Source organism: Aricia agestis, chromosome 18 (assembly GCF_905147365.1).
Source record: "Aricia agestis chromosome 18, ilAriAges1.1, whole genome shotgun sequence".
In the NCBI taxonomy this organism is placed as follows: domain Eukaryota; kingdom Metazoa; phylum Arthropoda; class Insecta; order Lepidoptera; family Lycaenidae; genus Aricia; species Aricia agestis.
The window spans coordinates 1,084,687-1,108,685 of NC_056423.1; the positions used below are offsets into that span (position 1 = coordinate 1,084,687).

A 23,999-nucleotide genomic window follows, 5' to 3' on the forward strand; every position below is an offset into this window, starting at 1 on the left:
AGCAGGAAAACAGGAAAAACCATTTTACGGCAAAACAATGTTTGCCGGGACAGCTAGTTTTGTATATTTAAGGGTTGCTTACCCCCAAAAACGAAACATTTTAAGTGTGCCTTTAATGTCTGGCTGACGGATTATATTTTGTATTTCTCACAATGAGTTTCTAATAGTAACATAGAATATCATTGATTTCTCATATCAACAACAATTTTATTATATTGTATCATTACATTATTTATTCATACTCAAATAAAATTGGAACCTCGTGTATCATTTCCGAAGTATACTTTTTTTTTATCTAGTTTGGGCCGTCAATGGACTATTCGCCCATATCCTTTTTTGCTCTCTTTGTATATAGGTTTTTCGAGTCCATCACGCCATGGACTTTGTTTTCTTTTTAATATATTAATTTTATATTAAATTATATTATATACTGTCCCGGCAAACGTTTCTTTGCCATATAAAGTGTTTCGCCCGTATTATATTTTTATTGAAGTGACTAAATAAGTATGTGACCATGGCAACGTCCATCGCTATCCCGTCGCACAAACAATGGTCGCCGTCAGTCTCGAGTTGTAATACTTTACTATTATTTATTCAACAAATGCACTTATCAATATAAAAAGTACCCAGTAGCCGATTCTCAGACCCACTGAATATGCATATAAAAGGTTAAAATCAGTAAAGCCGTTTCGGATGAGTACGCTATCTAACATTGTGACACGAAAATTTTAAATATTAGAAGAAGATATTATATTTCGAAGTATTATTGAAAAAGAGAATTTTTCATTTCACTTATAAAGTCGCGGCTAAATTATTGTTACAAAAGCAAACTGTTTAATTACCCCTTTACAAATAAGCAAGTCAGTCTGACTGTCTGTCTGTTACCTGTTCACGTCTAAACCACTGAATCGATTTTGCTGATATTTTGCCTTGAGTCCCAGGAAAGGGGTAAGGACATAGGATATGCGTTGCGGGCTCTCTTATAACTTTATCCAGGGTCTGTTTGTCCTCGTCTGGCGCGTTAGAAAAGGCATACGACAGACCAACACAGCGAACAGTTGATAGTTATTCGCTGTGTTATTTATTGCTATTTGACTTTAAAAAAAAATCTCAAAATTAAAGCCTTTAAAAAATTCCAGGTGTCCGTAACCTTTTCTCAGAGATACATGTTTTTGCCGACATTAACACTAATAAGAGTGGGATTGTCGCCAACGCAAATTCATATATTACGTAACGCCCACCCCAGAATTGATTTTTGTGGCGGCACCCGCTTTCCGCGCATGCGTCGATCATATATGCACACAGCTTAACACTCACACATACGCACTTTTGACCTATTGATTTTTAACTTTGTAGCCTTGTATTAGAGTTTATTTTCATGTAGCAGTAACTTCGGTATTTTTAGACCGTACGTATCTATTGAGGGACAACACAGGCGCCCTCTCGCCATTCAAACTAGGCTCTGTCACGGCAGCTTTTCATTTCTGCCTGTATTTTCTTAAATATCACATACTATACGCTTTCGGGGCTATTTTTATGTACGGTGAGCTTCGGAGTTATTTTTTGAAGTTTTTGACGAGTTTCCTGAGCCCTCTGGACTTCCATTCATGGACGCTTTCATAGTGTGAACGTGTAGGGGTAAAAGTGAATGAACGTTCTGTGAATAGTTCTAGAAGAGACTTGTGACAGCAGAAATGTGAGTAACCGGGTTATAATATAGCATTATTTAGCACTGTTTATTGTAAGTGTATTAAAGTTAAGAAATTGATAGCGGTTTTCAGTAATTTCCACCAATGGCCGATTTCATATGACAGGTCAAACGGGTCACATGACACGAGACGTGACTTATATTTAAATGTATTTGTCTGTCTGCCTTTACGCTTAAGCGACTGAACGTATGAAGCTTGGTATGTAAATAACATTGATCAAAACAAGATAACATAAAGAATTAAAATTTTATGTTTAAGTATTTTACGGCTGTCGTGCGAGAAAGTATTTTTTTTTACTTCAAACAATATGATGAAAAATTTGTTAGAACTTCAAATTATCAAAATCGTTTCAGTGGCTTAAGCTTAAGAGCTGACAGACAGACAGACACGTAATAACTAAGTATGTATTATATTTCTTTATCTTAAAATAATATACATTATTTTTACTATATTTTTAACCTCTTAAGTAGCTTAGTTCTGAATAACCTCCTTTTTTTAAGTCACTTAAAAAAGGTTCAAAATCAATGACTACAATATATTTATCATTAAGTTCCTTATAATATAATTATTGTAAAGAATAATTATTTATTAATAAATAATAATATTAAATTATTAATTAATAATATGCGACATAAAGTCACATACTGAAAATGATTCAGTAAATTGCAAGCGAATTTAGTACCTGCTATTTTACTTGTCTAGAAATATAATTTCATATATTTATGTTTATTCCACCATTTCGGCCTTATCTGATTTTATTTAATTGAGGTACTCGCTTTATCGGGCACTATTAAAATTTTAAACTCCTCTTGTGTTGAGAGTATAAAAGAGGCAAGATTAGGTAGGAGAGTTGCCAATATAGAGAAAAGAAGCTATCGCGACTTGACGACCTCTGTGGCTCAATTGGTTGAGTGTATGGCAGCTCAAGCCAACAAAAAGTTTTCAATGTTCCCGGGTCTGGATGTGTATTAAATATGTGTATGAATTATGAATATGATAAAAATCTTAAATACAGGGTGTAACAAAAATAAGTGATAATACTAAAGTATTATCACTTATTTTTGTTACACCCTGTATTTAAGATTTAATTTAAGACCCTAAAGGGTGTGTATGTGTTCCTTGTAGAGAGTTCACTGTGAAAGTAGCAGCGCTGAAAGACCAAAAAATTTTTTCACTTTTGTATGGGAAAACTCGTGACGCTCGGGCCCTTGCCCATACAAAAGTGAAAAAAAAATTCGTCTTTCAGAGCCGCTACTTTCACAGTGAACTCTCTACAAGGAACATGTACACACCCTAAAATATTATCACTTATTTTTGTTACACACTGTATATGTATAGTACAAAAGTATTAAATATATTTCCGTTGTCTGGTACCTGTAAGACAAGTCATTCGGGTACTTAGCACGGGGCCCGAGCATAAAGTTAATATACGAGTACCTAGCGGAATAGAGCAACAATCTCGAGCTGTCAAACGAAACCGAAATTGGTTTTCATCTGTGTGAAAAATATGTGTACGTATACACTTACACAAGCATGATTGAACATGAAATCTATGAGATTAAATTGTCAACGTGCGGCACGTGCCGACTGGACGTCAAAAAAAGAGTGCTGCTGTCATGTATCACACGTCTCTTTTTACCACGCAGTGTTACTGATGGTGACATCTCTCGGGCCTTTGTTTCTCTATTCCGCTAGGTATATTAAGAGGATTCCACACCGCCCTTTTTTCCATACAAACGTTGTCCCCTGTTTCCTCCCTGGATAATGCTAGTAGAGTTATAATTTTTTTCCTGAATATCTACGGCCACTAATACAATGTCCCTATGTTTTCTTTTTTTTTCATAATTTAATTATTAAATAAGATATGAACGTTCAAAAACCCAAAAAAATGGCCAGATTTTCCACTGTGTTCAAACGTCCAGAAAACAGATTTGGCTAGATTATACAAAAAAAGCAAAACATAGGAACACAGATCAAGCCTTTTTTTAATCTTTAATGAAAAAAGTACTTAAATCGGTTAAGTTTTGGAGAAGGAATCAGGGGACAACGAATCGTTGATTTTCTGGATTTTCTGCAGTTGTCTCTATCGCGTTCTGCGGTATAGGCTTGAGGTAAGGGAGACAGCTATAGATATTACATGTACTTTTTTTTCATTTCTCTAGCCCCTGTTGTATCCTCTTAACTTTATGGGCCAGACTGACGTTATGTGAAGCGTCCATGGATATTATTATTACTATTATCGCTTACCAATAGTTCTGTGGTTTTCTAGTTCATTCCACAAAGAGAATATTTACTTACCCGTTCTTAAATGAAGACAATAGGCATGATGACTATTTTTTTTTTCTTATCGGTAATTGAAAGACACATAAACAATAGAAACATCGTTGAAGGAATGACTCTGATAGCTTAAAAATTCACCAAGATATGATAATTCAAATATCTCATAAAAAAGACCTGTCCGAAACGCTCCATACAAAGTGCTACGAAAGTATGACGTCAGTCTTTCGTAGTTTGTACGCATCGGGAGACAACTTTGTTCGACAGGTATATTAAGTATTGCGTTTATGAAAGTGGTTTCATAACAAAAGTTGCTTTTAATTGCATAAGTTATCGAATTGTATACAAATATTAAGAAATTTAATTGAAAAAAAATTAGACTTGAATATCCAACTTTGAAGGCGCATAACAAAAAAAATACAAATGCTATTAAGCTGAAACTTTGGGAACACTTATTTTTTACCGTGATTTCTTTATTTTATTAACAAAATTAGCTAATCTTTGACTTTGTCATCATCCCTATTAGTTTGTATTTAATCCGAGTTGTATGGTTTCGTATTCACCCCTTTACCTACTTGTTAATTAATGACGTGAGTGGAAGATCCAGATAACTTACATTTTATAACATAAGGACAATTACGCATTCTTATCTTATAATTTAAACAAATCATTATAATAATATCATTTTAAAAATATCCATTTTTAGGGTTCCGTATTCAACAAAGAACCCTTATAGTTTCGGTCTGTCCGTCCGTCTGTCCGTCTGTCTGTCTGTCCGCGGTTTTTCTCAGAGACTAAAGAACCTACAAAGCTGTGATTTGGCATGAATGCACACATTGGTGATGCCGACAAAACGGTACACGAAATCTTAAAAAAATATTTTTTATGGTACCTTCCCTACACATCAAGCAGGGATCAATTTTTTTTCGCGTCCATCCCATCGTGTGGGGTGTCGTTAGATAGGATTTAAAAAAAAATTAGTATTCATAAGATCATTTTCCGATTTAGGGATCCGTTTGTGAAATATAAAGTTTTAAAGTGGAAAAAATCGTTAGAGTCATGTGTCCCTGCTATGTTCAAATATACTGAATTTAAAAGGAAAACTATCACGGCTAAGAAGACTTCATAAGTTATTGAGTAATAGTCGATCAACTAAAAAAAATGTATTCGGCGAATTATAAGGGATCTTTTCGTTCAAATTTATTTGAAAGTAACTGAGATGATGTTGTCAGTAGTATAAAACACGTTATAAATGTACATTCATTGACCATACAAAAATTAAAAAAAAAAATGCGATACTACGGAACTCTATATTGCGCGTGGCCCGACACGCACTTGGCCGGGTTTTTTTTTTATTTCAAGTAATCTTCTCGGGCCTACAGCCTCAATTTATGCAAAAAACCGGCAAGTTTTTATTGTTACTTACCTGTTTCTTGCAATCATGTCTTCAGACCGAATTAAAAAAACTACATGAAATAAATCATTTGTATTAAGTTGTAAAACCAAAATAAAAACATCCATCGAAGGTGTATTTATGTTTAATCTGTATCTTGTCAAGCTTAAACCGCTGATCTGATTTTGATGAAACTCGCTGTTGAGAAAATTGGGGCTCAGGAAAAACTAATATTATAATAGTTTTTACAATTGCTTTGTTGTGCGGTTTTCGCATAATAAATCGCATAATAATCTATGCAGACTAAGTTGATGGCATTGACGTGTAAAGTTTTGCCTCAAGTAAAAAAAAATCTAGTCTGACTCGCGCACAAAGGGTTGCGTAGAGAGCAAAAATAGGCAAATTTTTTGTTTTTGTTACGAAACTCCCCTTAATTATTTTAATGTTATTATTAATCAACAAAGTATAAATACAACTTGAATTGACGTGAGTATTTTGTGAATATAAATGAAGTGCCTACCTGTTGCCATTATTGATATCAAGCAAAAAGATTTAGAAAAATCGGAAAATCATACAGACAGACATCGAAGGCTCAGTAACAGGGTTTTTAGCTTTTGGGTACGGAACACTAAAAAGCATTTTTTAAGTATAACTATAAATACTCGTAAGTTCTCGAGGTAACAGTTTTCTCGGCTATGAAATCGGTCGCTTTAAAAGCATTCAGAACTTGAATTTTGCGATAATGGTTTAAAATATTGTATGAAAGCCCCAAATAATGGACGCCTTTTAAATATTTTCTGGAGAGTACAATATAATATTTAAAGTAAAAATAAGACAAATCAAAACAAAATAAAACATGAGAAAATGTGGTGCATTTCGAAATAAGTTATTTAAAATTGAACTTTATTTACTAAGAATGACTTATCTGTGTACATTGTACCTCAAAGTACGGACGTATAACATAGACAGACCACTAAAAAGTTGTATCATCCTGCCAGTATATATATTTTATATATACGTACAAAGAGCGTTAATAATTTACATAAGGTATAATAAGTAAAATAATCTTTAACCTAAAAAAATAAGAGCAACACACATCCATACAGCTAATGTCTAAACCGGAAAATTACTTAATTAATTACTAATTAGGTATATTAAATCGGTTCAGTGATTTAGGCGTGGAGAGGTAGCAGACAGACAGACACACCTTCGCATTTATAATATTAGTATGGATATTGGATACCTTATTCTTGATGATGATACACTATCAAGTGTTTCGCCTGCGTCGTCCTCTAGAGTCTAGTCTACTTAATCATGTTTGCCCTACTTGACGAGACAATTTCAACGCGCGTCATAGCCCACCCTATAGTTTCTTATTACACATACTGGGTATAGAGTTGATCTATTTCTAGACTAAGGGCCTATTTCAGCACTTCCTGATAAGTGATGAATAGGCTATCCTAATAAATAACTTATCTGACAGATGGAGTGTGGAGTATATGTCAGATAAGGACCTGTTTCACCACTGATAACTGTCGGATAGGCTATCCACAACTTATCTGACGGATACTCCATACATTATATGTCAAGTTAAGTTGTGTCTATCCGGCAGTTATCAGGAAATGGTTAAACAGCCCTAAGTTTGCTAAGTTTTCTGATATTTATCAAACATTGTTTCAAAAAATTTTGCAACAAAACTATCCTATGTCCTGTCTTGGTTCTCATTATTTTATACCAAACTTCATCTTAATCGGTTTGTGAAGAGGAAACGGACAGACAGACGGACACACTACCATTTATAATATTAGGTCTATAGTAAAAAGACGCATGACCTAAAGACATCTAATTTCGACATTGCATCCGTGGGCAGTTGTCGTATGCATTGGATATAATGCAAATTGTTATTTTCGTTTTAAGTAAAAAATGTATGCGATGTGGTAGTACTTTATTAATAAATAAATAGCCCCTAGACCATCAATTGTATTGTGCAATTCACGCTTCAATTTTATTTAACAGTTTATTTGACAATTAGATAAGGCGCGCGATGTTCAATTCAACCCTAGACGGTCAATATTACGTAATATGTGATATTGCGCCATAAAATTGCTCGTCTAGGGGCCCGCTAAGACACAATAAGAACATTTAAAAATGTGCATAAAAAATGTGAATTTGCTCATTCTGAGTGAAGTGCTTTTGTGTCAAATTGCGACCTGGCAGAGGCCCAGGAGAGGATTGGCCCAAATTTTCGAGTACCACCGGGCAAATGAGTTCACATAACAAAAAATAATTCACTATTACCTATTAACTCAATACCTGTACTGGGTGAGTCAAGATGAGTCTTTATCTTGACTCACTGTCTTTATGGAATCGCCGATTAAAATGTATGGAATTGACATAAGACGAGTCGAAGCTCAACGTCATTATAAACGAACACTTATGTTAATTCCATACATTTTTCGGCAATTTCACACTAATTTCGGAATGACTTCTATCTCATGTCTCTTATCAGACAATTGCAGGCTGATCACCTGATTGTCAGACAAGAAAAATTATCCATACTTCGGAGACCCATTGTTAAAGTTTGTCCTGCGCCTGATCTCTCGCCACCACTCGCCAGTCGTGTCGGTATCTGTCCCATTGGGTTATGAGAGTAAAGGAATAGAGTGCATTTATGTACTGCGCGCACACTTAGGCAGTATAAAATTACTCCTGAGTAATTTTATACTAAACTTGAAAATTTTTAGCTGTTTCAACGTGAGAATCAAAGCCCGTTAATAGAAACCGAACCAAAAAAAAACCTTCGAATTTTACTTATAAAGCAATTTATAACGTAAACTACAAAAATATATAAATCACCATAACTTATATTTTCTAAGGCATCGTGTAAGTCTGTAAGATGCTAATTGTAAGCAAATTACGGATGTCCGTCGCCAACACTTCCATTTCCACGGGAACATGTAAATTTTCTTCCCTTTTCTCGTAACGGCGAAAATCACGTTCATAATGTATTCCAGATTAAAAAGTTGAACGGTTTTTAGAGAGAGTTCAATATCTACCTGCCTTATTACTAATATAGAAAGCTATTTTAGGACGAAAATAAAAACCAACTTCAAAATTAAATACATGCAAATAGGCGGCTTTACTGCTGGAAGTAAAGCCGGCGACTTGTTGAGTTTCTATTAAAGTTAAGTAATAATTTAATCGTTAACGATCTTTACATACGGACGGCCTCGTGTCGGATAGATCTTTTCGATCGGTCGCTTATGAACTGTAAGGTAGTTTTAGGGAATGCATTTTTATTCGAATGCCCGGTAACATTAAAAAAGGTACTCAAAAATATACAATATACATACTTACGTTTGACTTACGTTTGTTTTGATGACGGCCAGCCATGGTTGTGTTATATAAGGCAAGCATGTTTTCTAAATGGCTGTTCCTATATTAGTTTCGATGCACTAATTATTTATAATTAATAAGTTAAGCAAACATTTGGCTTATGAAGCACGCAAAATTTGTTATTTTAATCGCAAATTAACATCGTGAGATTATGGATAGTAACAGTGATCGTATATAAAGAAAAGCCAGACTTTAGCTCTAATATCAAGCCATCATAATAAGGTCAACTTTAATTTAGTTCGTGATACTATGGGTATAAATATAGGGGCCGATTCACACTGGTATGGCAGTAATAAGAGAGTTTCAAGTGAAGTAAGCGCCGTGATGCTCACAGCCAATTGTGGTCGCTAAACTCCTAAAATGGCTAATGCTAAACCTATCGCTACTTGACTCTGTAAAAAAAAATAATAAAAGGTTCCAAATGAGTACTCACACGCTCTTTTTCAACCGACTTCAAAAAAGGAGATTTCGCAATTCGAATATAATTTTTTTATGTTTGTTCGCGGAAAACGTCGCCGTTTGTGAACCGATTTTGTTGTTTTCATTCGAAAGAGGATACTCCACAGGTGGTCCCATGATAAGGAACTGGTATTTGAAGAAGGTTTTTTTGTTGTTAAAATTATTTCGTCTGTTAAGTCCTAAGTCTATAATACCGCGTAATTCACTCTTTAGCTATTTTGAAATTTTGATGCCATTCGCTAGAAAATCGGAAGACACATCGAATATATGCCAATCAGTAACACGTATCGCTTAACAGAAACTCATAAAATAATTAAATAGTAAACCTGCTTTAGTATGATATTTGTACAAAAATATCTCTCTGCAAACATAACAACTTTTCAGGAGTAAAGTTGTTATTTTTGTCTTACGCGGTGTTAGAACTTAAAGGCCGATTTGTGTCATGTGAGCGCACCCTAACATGATGTGATGTCAGGGCGACGGAAGGAGGTCTGGCGCCGGGCGGCGACGACATGCCGGTGGGCGGGCCGAAGACGCCGCAGCAGATTGCCGCCCAGCGCCGCCTACAACAGACGCAGGCACAAGTCGATGAGGTGGGTGGTTTTTTTTAATATTTTATGTGGCAAAGGTTGGAAGAAGTAGCTTTTTTACGTCAAATTTTTAGTGGTAAAGGTCCGAAGATCAAATTTTTGGTAGCATTTTATGATAAGACGAAAATTTAAACGTGTTCTTTACTTTTTCACGCAAAACCTATTGAACTTTTGATCGAACTTATAATATAAGTAAATAGACTCTGGATTGACATATATCCCGAAAAAGTACAATATTCTCATGTCATAAAAATATTAAGCACTATTATGTACCAAGTATGAGTACTTAAGAACATACATACCAATTATGTTCTTAGGTCATACAAAACCTATTTCTAAATAATTTTCCGGTTCATAAAACCTACCTTCAAAGTTACTTTGTATGCATAATCGGAATTCGTTTCCAGGTAGTGGATATAATGAAAACCAACGTAGAGAAGGTGCTTGAGAGGGATCAAAAGCTGTCCGAGCTGGACGATAGAGCAGGTACGTGATACTTGTATATTGATATTTGCCCTAAGATGCTTAATAGTTAATACAGGTACGAGATACTATGTATGTTGCTTGCACTTAGCACAGGTGCGTTTTGATACTTGTATATTGGACGCTGTTAAGCATTCGTGTACTACTGAGAAGAGGTAACACTATTGTCTATTATGTACTGACTAGATAAGTTGCTTCATTCATGGCGGACTTATGTCAAACCCAGCCGACAGATCGTAATTCATAACCAATATTGAATTGAAATAATCCGACCAAATCAAGACCAAATGGCGTAGGTCGATCTGCCTGCGAACAAAGAGCGGCTCTGCAAGCCGCCGTTGGAGATGATATCTCGCTACCAGTGATCGTACGTGCGATGCTGAGCAGCGAAAATTCCTGGAGAGCCGTCGCGACATTTGCCGAGGAGGTGATGTCAGCGAAAGAGGAGTCAGAGCGTAGGCGCGAGGCGGTGTCACTCGACCCTCGGAGGAGGCCAAGGCGTAGGCAAAGGGTCAGACATGGCCCCGACGTCCCGACTTAACTGGGGAGCTCGAGGTGACGCCGTCGCCCAACATCACCGAGACCCCGAGTTGTCCGCGATGCGCTAAGTGTTCCGCGCATCGCGTCATAGTGACAGTGTGGGCCTAACAGCCATGCACTGAAGCCTTTAGAGGCATCCGCTGGCAGAGTCGCGGTTGTGTATTTCGCGTATCCCGTGGCTCTGCCTTAAGCGGAAGAGCAGGAACATCATTGGGGTTTTAGTGGGTATGCCCGGGCGTGGCCCTCCGCCCCCAGGGAGTCCCACATACCCCGGTAGCCCTCCCCAGACTGCCGGGGATGCGAAAAAAAAAAAAAAAGGTCGATAATCTGCCTATGAATCAATTTCTTCGATGGTACCTTACTAAGAAGACCGAGTCTTGCTAGGAGTTTTTAATAAAGTAATTAGAAATCCACCTTTGAAAATTTTTCTACCTAGTGGAAGAGCCATGCTTCGGCACGAATGGGTCGGCTCGACCGGAGAAATACCACGTTCTCACAGAAAACCGGCGTGAAACAGCGCTTGCGCTATTATAAATGATTTAATTAATAATAGCGCAAGTAAGTAATATATTGTTACGGTACATGGTATACGGACACGTGGTGCGCAAGTACATACTCGAACCTTCTAAAAAGGTCCAATGTTTGTTTACGTGTTTACCCTTTATTTGTTAGCGTGTTTGAATTTAGACCTTATGACTGAGTACATAAGGTCTAAATTAAATTCAACTTACTGCACTTATCGCAAGGACGGCAGTTTTATTGTGGTACATGCCCGAGCCACCTAGAAATTTCCCACGGTTGTTTACTTGTTTACGTGAATCGGGAAATTTCTGGAATTCGTCTCGCCATATAAAAAGAGCCGCAGGCAGGCCTGGCAAGTGAGTTCAATCAGAGCGATCTTCAAGGCGACATCAAGTGATCAATAGTGAGTGAACCAGTGAAACCTGCGACTTGGCTACGACCTAGGACAGTGATAGTGCTTAGTGATTGGACCTAGTGATTAGTGTTTGGACTTAGTGCTAAGTGTTGTGACCTAGTGTTTAGTGCAGTGTTAATAAAGTCTTCAAGAGAGTCACCAGGTCTTTCTCTCCAAATCCTCGAACCCTAGCACGTAACAACTGGTGTCAGAAGTGCGATTTGGAGATGCCATTGACTCCGAGAGAGGACTTCAAGGGGAGTGTCAGGACAAGGGCGCAGCGAGCTGCTGCCATTGACTCCGAGAGAGGAGTTGCGGAGGCCACACCCACTGGGGACCAAGCTCCGCCCACTGAGGGACAGGCCCCACCCACTGGCCCCGCCCACATGGCTCCGCCCACTGGCCACGCCCACCAGGCTCCGCCCACTTTGGTGGAAGCCACGCCCACTGGCTCCGCCCACCGGGACACGCCCACTGGCCACGCCCCTCAGGCTCCGCCCACTTTGGGCATGGCCACGCCCACTGGCTCCGCCCACCAGGCCACGCCCACTCAGGCCACGCCCACTAGCTCCACCCACCAGGCCACGCCCACTCAGGCCACGCCCACTAGCTCCGCCCACCGAGCTCCGTCTACTCAACCTCTGCCTACTGGCTCCAGCCACCATGCATCGCCCGTAGCTTCTGCGGCCCCTCAAGTGGCTCCCCAATTACAAAGCCTAATTGAGTTAATTCAGGCTCTGCAAGAATCACAAGACCGCAAGTTCGGCGCTTTACAAGAGTCACAAGACCGCAAGCTCGGCGCTTTACAAGAGTCACAAGACCGCAAGCTCGGCGCTTTGCAAGAATTTCAGAAGGCTGAAATCAGAGCGATTCGAGAATCACAAGAGCAGCAAAAAGACCTCCAAGAAAAAGCGCTTGGAGCTATAAAGGATGTTAGTGACACGGTGACTAAGCTTCGTAAAGATGTCGACGTAATGGACGAACGCGTTACCGGGCTAGGAGTGGATGTGGAAAATGTGAAAACTGGCCTCACAGAACTACAGAAGTGGAAAGTGCGCGTGGAAACCACAGGAATCGCGACGTCTAGTGGAACTTCCGTAGTGGTACAAGGACCAAGAGTTAAAGTGCCACCATACGACGGTACTACTTCTTGGAACGCTTATCGTCAGCAATTCCAGACGGTTGCTTCTGCCAACGGATGGAATGATGAACAATGCCTGACCGCTCTCACAGTTGCGCTCAGAGGGCAAGCTTTGTCGGTCCTAGAAGCGCATACAGGAAATGGGTTTAAAGACCTGATGGAGGCACTTGAATCCAGATACGGGGAGCGACACCTGGAGCACGTGTTCCGTGCCCAACTGCGTGACAGAGTCCAACGCCCAGGAGAAGGACTACAACAATGGGCGTTGGAAATAGAAAAACTGGTCAAGAAGGCACACCCAGGAGCCGATTCCAAGATGATCGACACGAACATTGTGCAAGCATTTGTCGACGGAATCAGGGACCTAGAGGTCAGAGCTGCAGTAAGGCTACGTCACCACACCTCGCTTAAGGAAGCATTGGCGCATGCTTTAGAGGTCGAGGCTGTTCGGCGTGACATACGGCAGACATATAAGATCCGCGAGGTCTCTAAAGAAGTCAAGGAGGTTAAGGCTCCTATAAAGAAAAGTTTTGGAGCCATATGCTACAAGTGCGGCGAGAGGGGCCATCTTCAGCTCAACTGCCTACAGAAGGAGATTAAGGCTCCTACGAAGAGAAGTTCTGGAGCCATGTGCTACAAGTGCGGCGAGAGGGGCCATATTCAGCTCAACTGCCCGCAGAGGGAGACCCAGATGGCAAGGATGAAAAGGCTCGAGGAACAAGTAGAGGAGCTGAAGAAGCAAGGAGCCGAAGAAGCAAGGAGCTTCGTCCCCTGCCCGGGAGCAGGGAAACGAATAAAAGCCAGGACTAAGGGGCGAGTGCTGGCTGACACGGAGGAAGCCCCAATAACGGTTGTCTCCCAAGCAAGTAGCGGGAATAGTCTGGTGATTCAGGGGACTATTAACGGGATGGACTGCAAAATGACTCTAGACACAGGAGCCTCTAGAACAATAGTGAACCCAAATTTGATAAAAGCCGCAAGGAGGCACAAGAGGAGAATTAACTGTCGGCTTCTTACCGCCTCCGGTCAGCCAATACCCGTCCTGGGAGAAATATCAGTTACGATTAATGTAGGGGGATCCTCATACCCTCATGACGTTATCGTGGCTGAGATTATGGATGATTGCATCTTGGGTTTGGATTTCATGAAGAAGCACAACTGCAGAATTAATGTCGCCGACGGAGTGTTCAAGTGTGGCGAAGAAGAAATTTTCATCCTTGGAGGCGCCTGCGGGAAAGTTGAATGTGTAAAGAAAGTCATAATACCTGGACGTGCGGAAGCTCGGGTGCTGGTGAAACTACCGCCAGCTGGAAAGAAGAAGTCAAACAGATGCGTGTTAATCGAAGACACACCTACCAAGACATCAGCGCATAAATTGATGACGGCAAGAACCCTTGTTAGTGGAAGCAGTAACGCCGTGGTCAGGGTTTTGAATCTTGGTGATCGCGAGATCTGCTTGAACAAAGGTGACGTCATTGGAAAGTGCGAGGAAGTTGTCTGGATGAGAAAGTGTAGTTCGATCACAGGCTCAGACTCAGCAAACACCAGCAACTATGGAATAGTGACTGAACTACTCGATGACTGCAAGAGTAATCTGACTTATTCGCAGAGCATGAAAGCTAAGAAGTTTTTACAACGCCACGCGAAAATCTTCTCCAGTCAGGAAGGCGACCTTGGAAGAACGTCGATGGTTCAGCACAGGATAGATACCGGAAGCGAGAACCCAATTCGTCAACGAGCAAGACGGATACCCATTGCAAAGGAAAAAGAAGTTGAAGGCCTTTTGGAGGACATGAGAAGGAATAAGATAATTGAACCGTCTGCAAGTCCGTGGTGCTCACCGGTTGTATTAGTGAAGAAGAAAGATGGCAGCACAAGATTTTGTGTGGACTACAGACGTCTCAATGATGTCACTAAGAAGGACAGCTATCCATTACCTCGAATCGACGACACTCTGGATACCTTGAGTGGCATGAAATGGTTCTCGACCCTGGACCTGAAATCTGGATACTGGCAGGTGGAAATTCATCCAAAAGACAAGGAGAAGACAGCGTTCTCCACCGGTAAAGGTCTATGGCAGTTTAACGTCATGCCCTTTGGATTGTGCAACGCACCTGCCACATTTGAGCGACTCATGGAGTGTGTACTGGCAGGCTTAGTTGGAGAGGCTTGCTTAGTCTATTTAGACGACGTCATCATTGTTGGCCGCGACTTCGAGGACCATTTGCGAAACTTAGAACGAGTTTTCGCCAAAATAGAGGGGGCCAAGTTAAAGTTGAATCCGAAAAAGTGTCGTTTATTCAGGAGTAAGGTGAACTATCTCGGCCATGTTATCTCCAGTGATGGAATTCAGACGGACCCGGAGAAACTAGAAGCAGTCCAAAATTGGCCAACCCCTAAGAACAAAACCGAAGTGCGGGCATTTCTCGGCCTATGCTCCTACTACAGGCGTTTTGTTAAGGGATTCTCAGAGATAGCCAAGCCATTACATCGGCTGACAGAAGATAAACGACAGTTTATTTGGGACGAGACTTCCGAAGATTCTTTTCAGAAACTAAAGAAACATCTGTGTGAAACACCAATCCTGGGGTATCCACAACCTGAAGGTCAGTTTATAGTCGACACGGACGCAAGCAACACGGCCATTGGAGGGGTGTTATCTCAAAAACAGGGTGAAAGAGAAGTTGTAATTGCATATTTCAGCAAATCTTTATCTAAGCCAGAGAGAAACTACTGTGTGACAAGAAGAGAACTCTTGGCTGTCGTAAAGACGCTACAACATTTCAGCAAGTATCTCATCGGCAGACAGTTTCTACTGCGAACTGATCACGCAGCCTTGAAGTGGCTACTACAATTCAAGAACCCAGAAGGCCAAGTAGCTCGATGGATAGAACAACTCCAGGAGTATGACTTCAAGACGGAACACCGCAGCGGAAAGTCGCATGGGAATGCCGACGCACTCTCACGAAGGCCGTGTTCGGAAGACTGCAAACATTGTGTTAAGCAGGAATCTAATGAAGTAACATTAAAGTTAACGAAAACAAGTCCTTTGGGTCCATGGGAGAATGATGCTATGAGAGAGGCTCAAGAAAGAGATGACGACCTTCGACACATCATCACATGGAAGAAACGGGATGACGTAAAGCCAATCTGGAGTGAGGTTGCACCCACTGGCGCTGTCACTAAGGCGTACTGGGCGCAATGGGACAGTCTAATTCTTCAAAACGGAATACTTTACCGGAAATGGGAGAAGACTAACGGTAGAGAGTTCCATCTTCAGATAGTGGTCCCAAGAACGAGAGTACCGGATGTTCTCCGTGAAATGCATGATGGCGTATCAGGAGGTCATCTAGGAGTAAAGAGGACGTTAACAAAAGTGCGAGAACGATTCTACTGGTTGCATTGTCGAGACGATGTACAGGATTGGTGCCGCAAATGCACTACTTGCGCTGCAGTGAAGGGACCACAGACAAGGAGCCGTGGGAGCCTGCGCTTGTATAACGTTGGCGCACCGTGGGAACGAATCGCAGTTGACGTAGCTGGGCCATTTCCTGTAACGGAATCAGGAAACAAGTATTTCATGGTTGTCATGGATTACTTCACCAAATGGCCCGAAGTGTTCGCCATACCAAACCAGGAAGCTACAACAGTTGCTTCTAAGCTAGTCGAAGAAGTAATATCTCGCTTTGGTGTGCCTCTAGAAATCCATTCCGATCAGGGCAGGAATTTCGAATCGCAGGTCTTCCAAGAAGTGTGCAGAATTTTGGGAATGCATAAAACGAGGACCACCGCGTACCATCCACAGTCTGATGGAATGGTTGAGAGATTTAACCAAACCCTTGAGAGGCATTTGGCGAAATTGGTAGATGACAAACAAAAGGACTGGGACAAGTATATACCGCTCTTCCTTCTGTCGTACCGTACCGCCGAGCATGAGAGCATAAAAGCTACCCCGGCGTATGTCAATTACGGTAGAGAACTACGAGTACCAGTAGACCTTTTGACAGGAGGATCACCGGAAGAACCAAAGACCGTACCAGATTATGTCTGCGATTTAAGGGAAAAGATGCGTTATATACACGCCATGGTTCGGGAAAATGGGTTACAGTCAAGTGAGAACATGAAGATCAGATACGACCGGAAATCGAATACAAGCGGCTTCGAAGAAGGGTCACTGGTGTGGCTGCATAACCCAACTCGCCGAAAAGGCAAATCTCCAAAGTTGCAGACCAAGTGGGACGGCCCATACAAAGTGGTTACCCGATTGAATGACGTGACTTACAGGATTCAAAAGCAACCAAGAGGGACATTCAAAGTGGTACACATAGACCGTCTGGCGCGTTACCATGGCAGTAACAATGATGCTCGGGACGAGCATCTCTAAGAGGGGAGTAGTGTTACGGTACATGGTATACGGACACGTGGTGCGCAAGTACATACTCGAACCTTCTAAAAAGGTCCAATGTTTGTTTACGTGTTTACCCTTTATTTGTTAGCGTGTTTGAATTTAGACCTTATGACTGAGTACATAAGGTCTAAATTAAATTCAACTTACTGCACTTATCGCAAGGACGGCAGTTTTATTGTGGTACATGCCCGAGCCACCTAGAAATTTCCCACGGTTGTTTACTTGTTTACGTGAATCGGGAAATTTCTGGAATTCGTCTCGCCATATAAAAAGAGCCGCAGGCAGGCCTGGCAAGTGAGTTCAATCAGAGCGATCTTCAAGGCGACATCAAGTGATCAATAGTGAGTGAACCAGTGAAACCTGCGACTTGGCTACGACCTAGGACAGTGATAGTGCTTAGTGATTGGACCTAGTGATTAGTGTTTGGACTTAGTGCTAAGTGTTGTGACCTAGTGTTTAGTGCAGTGTTAATAAAGTCTTCAAGAGAGTCACCAGGTCTTTCTCTCCAAATCCTCGAACCCTAGCACGTAACAATATAATTTATAATTTATATATTACATAATTTATAAATTATTTTGTATATTAACTAAATATATTACTCTTTCAATTACAGATGCACTACAACAAGGCGCCTCACAGTTTGAGCAGCAGGCCGGCAAGTTGAAAAGCAAGTTTTGGTTGCAAAATTTAAAGGTACTAACTTACAATTTTTTTACTGTTGTAGCATTGTAGGCAATAGTTCATAAACATAGCATTATAGGCAACTTCATAATCCTAGTAATATCATCATGCCCATAGGCAAGACAACCATCGTCGTTGCATTCGCAAAAAAATTATCTGCAGCATTAATACCGTCAACGTACTTCACTCTTAGAAAAAAAAACTATAAAACACTCATAGCTATAGTAATTCTCGGCGTAGCACTAGTAGTACGCCGTAGTAGGTAAGAGTTAGTAATGCCGTAGCACTCGTTAGTATGAGTTAGTCGTCGTCGTAGTTACTGATAGGCAAGAACTAGTTCTCGCCGTAGCAACTGTAGGCAAGATTTAGTCATCGTCGTAGCGCTTGTAGATAAGATTCAGTCATCGGCGTAGCACTCGTAGGCAAGATTAAGTCATCGGCGTAGCACTCGTTGGCAAGATTAAGTCATAGTCGTAGCGCTTGTAGATAAGATTAAGTCATCGGCGTAGCACTCGTTGGCAAGATTAAGTCTTCGGCGTAGCACTCGTTGGCAAGATTAAGTCATAGTCGTAGCGCTTGTAGATAAGATTAAGTCATCGGCGTAGCACTCGTTGGCAAGATTAAGTCTTCGGCGTAGCACTCGTTGGCAAGATTAAGTCATCGGCGTAGCACTCGTTGGCAACATTAAGTCATCGGCGTAGCACTCGTTGGCAAGATTAAGTTATCATCGTAGCACTCGTAGACTAGAGTTACTTGTCGTCGTAGCACTCGTAGACTAGAGTTACTTGTCGTAGCACTCGTAGACTAGAGTTAGTTGTCGGCGTAGCACTCGTAGACAAGAGTTACTTGTCGGTGTAGCACTCGTAGACAAGAGTTACTTGTCGTCGTAGCACACGTAGACAAGAGTTACTTGTGTCGTAGCACTCGTAGACAAGAGTTACTTGTCATCGTAGCACTCGTAGACAAGAGTTACTTGTGTCGTAGCACTCGTAGACAAGAGTTACTTGTCATCGTAGCACTCGTAGACAAGAGTTACTTGTGTCGTAGCACTCGTAGACAAGAGTTACTTGTCATCGTAGCACTCGTAGACAAGAGTTACTTGTGTCGTAGCACTCGTAGACAAGAGTTACTTGTCATCGTAGCACTCGTAGACAAGAGTTACTTGTGTCGTAGCACTCGTAGACAAGAGTTACTTGTCATCGTAGCACTCGTAGACAAGAGTTACTTGTGTCGTAGCACTCGTAGACAAGAGTTACTTGTCATCGTAGCACTCGTAGACAAGAGTTACTTGTGTCGTAGCACTCGTAGACAAGAGTTACTTGTGTCGTAGCACTCGTAGACAAGAGTTACTTGTGTAGTAGCACTCGTATACTCAAATATGAATTTGAGTTCATTTGGTATTTGTTTTTTTTTTTCAGATGATGATAATTGCAGCGGTCATTGGAATCATCATTTTGGCGCTTATCATCGGTGAGTTACCATTTTTACCGTCCTCCCCATTAAAAGTATTGTGGATATTTCCTACCCCCACTTAAAACCTCACAGTTACGACACAAAAATACTCAAGTCATTAAGTTTATAAGTTGAGTACTCACAGTAAATCCAAATTCGGTCCAAAAAGTTTTAATGGACCTTTTCAAAGTACGAAATAACTAATACCTACTTCATACTATAATTATTATTAAGAGAGTACAGTAAAATTAATATAGGTAGGTTAAATACTCCACAATCTACATACTTTCGCGTACATACATTCGACAAAAAGATGCGTTTACACAAGTGCAGTGTTTTGTGCAATTCAAATACGTTATTTTTTTAACAATTAGTTTTTTAAAAATTGTGTAGTATGTTGGTGGAATTTTAAATAATAAGACTAAAGGAAAATGAAATTAGATATTATTTACTATTCAAAACTTGAATGTAATCAATCAGAAAACAGTTAAGAATACTGTTCTATATTCCTATATTTTATCACAAACTTATTGGTTTTTGATAACTTTGTAAAATTTAATCTCTTTTTTGTCAAGAAAAAATGCACGTCATTTTTTTTATTTAAATATTTATAGACAATACATATAATACAAGGTTTGGTGTGTGGCTTCACCATTATTATTACAAAACGATTGCGCAAAACATTGTCAGTGTAACGGCACCTTTAGATAAACATTCATTTTTTCTTTTTCACATTTTCAGCCAACTTTGTGTGAACAAGTTTCGGTAACCGAAGTTATATTTAGCAGTAAATAATAATAGTTACAAAATACGTATGTTTTATTTTGATTATTATACTTTTCTAAGTTTGTTTTGGTAAGTGGGTCGTGTCGTTAGCCACACAATATAATTTGTGTTAGATTGTAATTCTGTATTCAAAATTTTCTAAATAGCCATCTTTTATTTTATATTCGAATTTTAAACGTTCACTATGCATAGATAATAATATAGTTTTTTTCTAAAACAGAATTACAATTTATAAAATAGCCAATATATTGGGCTTATGTGTCGCTTTGTTTGTTCTTTTGTACTTCGTTAATCTTTAAAGATTATATTTTCGTGCCTACAAAAGCGGACCTCTACCTTCAAATTCATTTCCCAAGTGGTTTTTCATACAGTTTTTATTCACTGTTGTGTCAAATTGTAAAAAATAAAGACACGTTCAGTGGCATAACTATTTTTAACAAACGTGTTTTGATTACCAATACTCAAATTATGGTACAACACTAACAATTTGACAGAAATTCTGTATACAAGAAGTTACTGCATAGTCGTAAAGACATACATACCAATGTCAAAAAAGGCATACTCATAAACAATATCGAAGTGGAGCAATTAATTTCACCACGCCTTTAGTCTCGTCATGCCAAGTTTAAATTGTTATTGAACGTCCATGTTTGTATTTAAACTAACTACACGAAATTAAAATGCCACTGATCGTTTTAATCTGCATAATAATAATATTTACTGCAATATTCTATCTTTAAAAAAAATACAATGTGAATACATAATTGGAATCGTTATTTCTAAATTCAAAATTTCTTTTTTTTTATTTCACCAGTGTGAGACGTCAGCTTTTATATACTCAGCTTTTTCTGCCACTGTGATTTCTTGTCTACTGTGTCGTTTCTGTCTATATAGAATAAGAAGACTTTCCTCCAAGAATGCAATGCTTGCCCCCATGTCCCTAGTTCTACTCTAACTTCTTTACAACTTCTGAAAAGTTTTGACGAACCAAGCAATCGACTAGCAATTATAACATCCTTCTTAATTGCTTCAAAGAAAATCTCTTACAATCTTAGAAAATGTTCTTTTAGTTATCTAATAACATAAAAATTACTGTTTACTTTATTTTTCAGGTTTTTAAACACCATCAAAATGAGTGGAGCCGAGGTGAGTTATTACTTACCTAATGTTAATAATTTAATAACTTCGATTTTTAGTTAATTTTAATAACATAACTTACTGCTATCCACGTATTGAAATCAAGATGATATTATAACATTTTTTATAAAACAGATAAAGATTAAAAGTCGGTTTATTCATCGACGTTGCAATGTGAAGTAAAACTAAGATTTACAATAAAAAAAAACTTTTTATTTCAGGTACCTATTTCAACAGAAACCATCAGCGCCATGATTTTAAAGTTTTATTAGATTTAGTGTTGTTGAATGTATTTTATCGATAATATTTCAGACACTACGTATTGCATTTCTTATCAATGTTTTAACACACGTCCTATAATCCTTTAGTCACTATCTGCTGTACCTAAAACGAAAATTAGTGTATTTTTAGAAGATCTTTCTTTATAACTGAAATATATTCTTACAAAACAAAAATGCTATTTGCTATACATTTTAGACATCTAAGGCTTATCAAAATACCTAACCATATCTCAATCTTTGAATTGTGTTCAGAAGAAGACGTATAAATATTTATTGATTTATTTTCTCCGTTTGGACCAAACGTCTTAAAATGTTAGTATCTGTTTATTTTTATACTCAGTGTATTTTGTATTCTGTCGTCTAGGGAGGGCTGTTAATACATGTCGTACAATTTTCTGATTCGTTTATATTAAAAAATATAGTCCCCGCTTTAAACCCGACATGGCTCCCGTAGCCCGACGCAGCCTATACAGTCTGTTGATTTTGATAATATAGTATGTACTTCGTTTGTACTATCGCTTATATTTTTGTATAGAGAATACCTTTTAGATGTTGAATAGGTACATAGGTTATTTGTAACGCTGGTTTTGTAATAGATGTTATTAATGAAAAGGAAAATTCATCCAAAATTTCGATAATCAACATTTTAACTCTTCTAGTTTATTTTTTTTTTTAATTACACTGATGGTTAAAAATTAACAACTTTGCGGGTTTTGTCCTGTTTGAACAAATTTTATCGATGAATTTCAGTGTATATAATAGCATCAAAGTGTTAGGACCATCTTTAAATTGAACTTTTGTATAAATTTTCCATTTATGTGAAACACTTAGAGTTTTTCTTATAACGAATATTAAATGTATTACATAACGAATTTGCTACGTTATATTATTGATAGAATTTGAAATTGATATCTGTATTTAGAAAATATTTATATGTGTGTAAAATTGTAACCGAAGCTTGTATTAGCCGATGTACACCGCTTTTGTAGAGATAATCTATCTACAAGATAAGATATTATCATAAGTAGAAATAGTACGAAATATATAGTTGTTTAATAGTACTGAACATCTTAAACTATTTAATCAGAGTCACAAATAATGTACTGGAAAAATTATCGATGCAAGATGTCCGCATCACTATGGACTTGATATTTTATTGACTTTACGGATTATTATTACTATGCATGATAGTTTCTTATCTTTCACTTTAGTTAATATTGATTAAAATTAAAATTAATTCATTAATAGAGTTATGTAGAGTATGTTATTGTTGAATTTTTAGACATAGAATGTTACTATATTTAAATGTGTGAGATATTTAGCTATTAATTATAGTGACCTTCCTTTTTGAAACACTCAAAAAATCTAACTCTTCATTCATAGAGAGACCGTGTCTTTAGGAATTCATTAATTTATTACTTATAATATGTTTTGTAGTATCAAAAAGTAGGTAAGTTTACCGAGTAATTTAATTTCAAGATTTCATTCATTTATCCAAAATTAATAATATTTTTAAAATTATAAAAGCAACTAACTTTTTTTTTATTTAATAAAAAATAAAAGGCAATAAGGTAATGGAGCCAAATTATCATATTGCCGTTTATAACAAAAATTTAAGCGTTTCAAAAATTAAGGCTTAATTCACTGTAAGGTAAAATAAAATACACCAGTTCGTCTTTTTTGACATAGGCTAAGTTGGATAAAGTGGAAAAGTTTGCAACGGCTTACATTAGTTGTAATAATTAAAAAATTTGGCCAAATTCCAAAATATTTACTTCCTCACGTGGAAAAAAAACTAGAAAACTTCAAAATTAAAAATACTCGAAAATTTTAATTCCGAATGCAGTATTTAATAAATGCCTATTGATTATTGCCTAATTATTAACATTTTATTTCAAATTAAGGACGTTGATGCTTTTCCCTTTATTATCTATTATTATAAAATTTAAGTTATTATTGATTAAGGTACGTAATGTTTAATAATCTTTATAATTAAAATCTATGTTAACGTGTTTTATTGTAAAATTACAAAATAACAAGACATTATAAATTGGAATCCAAAATTGTATCAGTAAAATTATTAAAATTAAATATTTTGTTACCTTTGAATAGTGAAGTTACAAACCAAGCAAGAAATTAGATTGATTTTTGAAACCTACATAAATGTTTAAAATACTGACACTCATGGGCGTACCGAGGGGCAGGGGGGGGGGGGGGGGGGGGGTCATGTTGACATCCCTATATTATCTAGTACTTTTATCTATAAAAATTAAGAAAACGAATTTTTGCCATTTGTTTGCAATACAATATTTTTACAACAAAAAATTATTAATGTTTTATTCTTTATAAG

General features: G+C 38.3%; 1 protein-coding gene across 4 annotated transcripts; it reads left to right on the forward strand.

Annotated features, from left to right (window-relative positions):
* Positions 1-1,429: 1,429 nt before the first annotated feature.
* On the forward strand, positions 1,430-22,974 carry LOC121735841 (vesicle-associated membrane protein 2-like). Of its 4 annotated transcripts, none has more exons than XR_006036926.1 (8): positions 1,430-1,696; positions 9,710-9,831; positions 10,236-10,310; positions 17,926-18,005; positions 19,412-19,463; positions 20,187-20,257; positions 21,344-21,377; positions 21,590-22,974. XR_006036926.1 is itself a non-coding variant. In XM_042126797.1 (8 exons), coding segments are annotated over exons 1-6 (345 nt in total). In that variant the 5' UTR covers positions 1,433-1,694; the 3' UTR covers positions 20,201-20,210; positions 21,344-21,377; positions 21,590-22,974. The 4 variants fall into 4 exon arrangements, 2 of the variants coding, with proteins under 2 accessions (XP_041982731.1, XP_041982732.1); XR_006036925.1 differs by having other exon boundaries at positions 1,432-1,696; positions 9,710-9,827; positions 10,232-10,310; XM_042126797.1 differs by having other exon boundaries at positions 1,433-1,696; positions 9,710-9,827; positions 10,232-10,310; positions 20,187-20,210.
* Positions 22,975-23,999: the final 1,025 nt, after the last annotated feature.

What these genes read in the sequence shown, in the direction of transcription:
- LOC121735841 (XM_042126797.1), top strand. An exon ending in CGCAGGCACAAGTCGATGAG is followed by an intron (nt 9,828 to 10,231) that starts GTGGGTGGTTTT and finishes ATTCGTTTCCAG; the next exon opens with GTAGTGGATATAATGAAAAC. An exon ending in TTTGGTTGCAAAATTTAAAG is followed by an intron (nt 18,006 to 19,411) that starts GTACTAACTTAC and finishes TTTTTTTTTCAG; the next exon opens with ATGATGATAATTGCAGCGGT.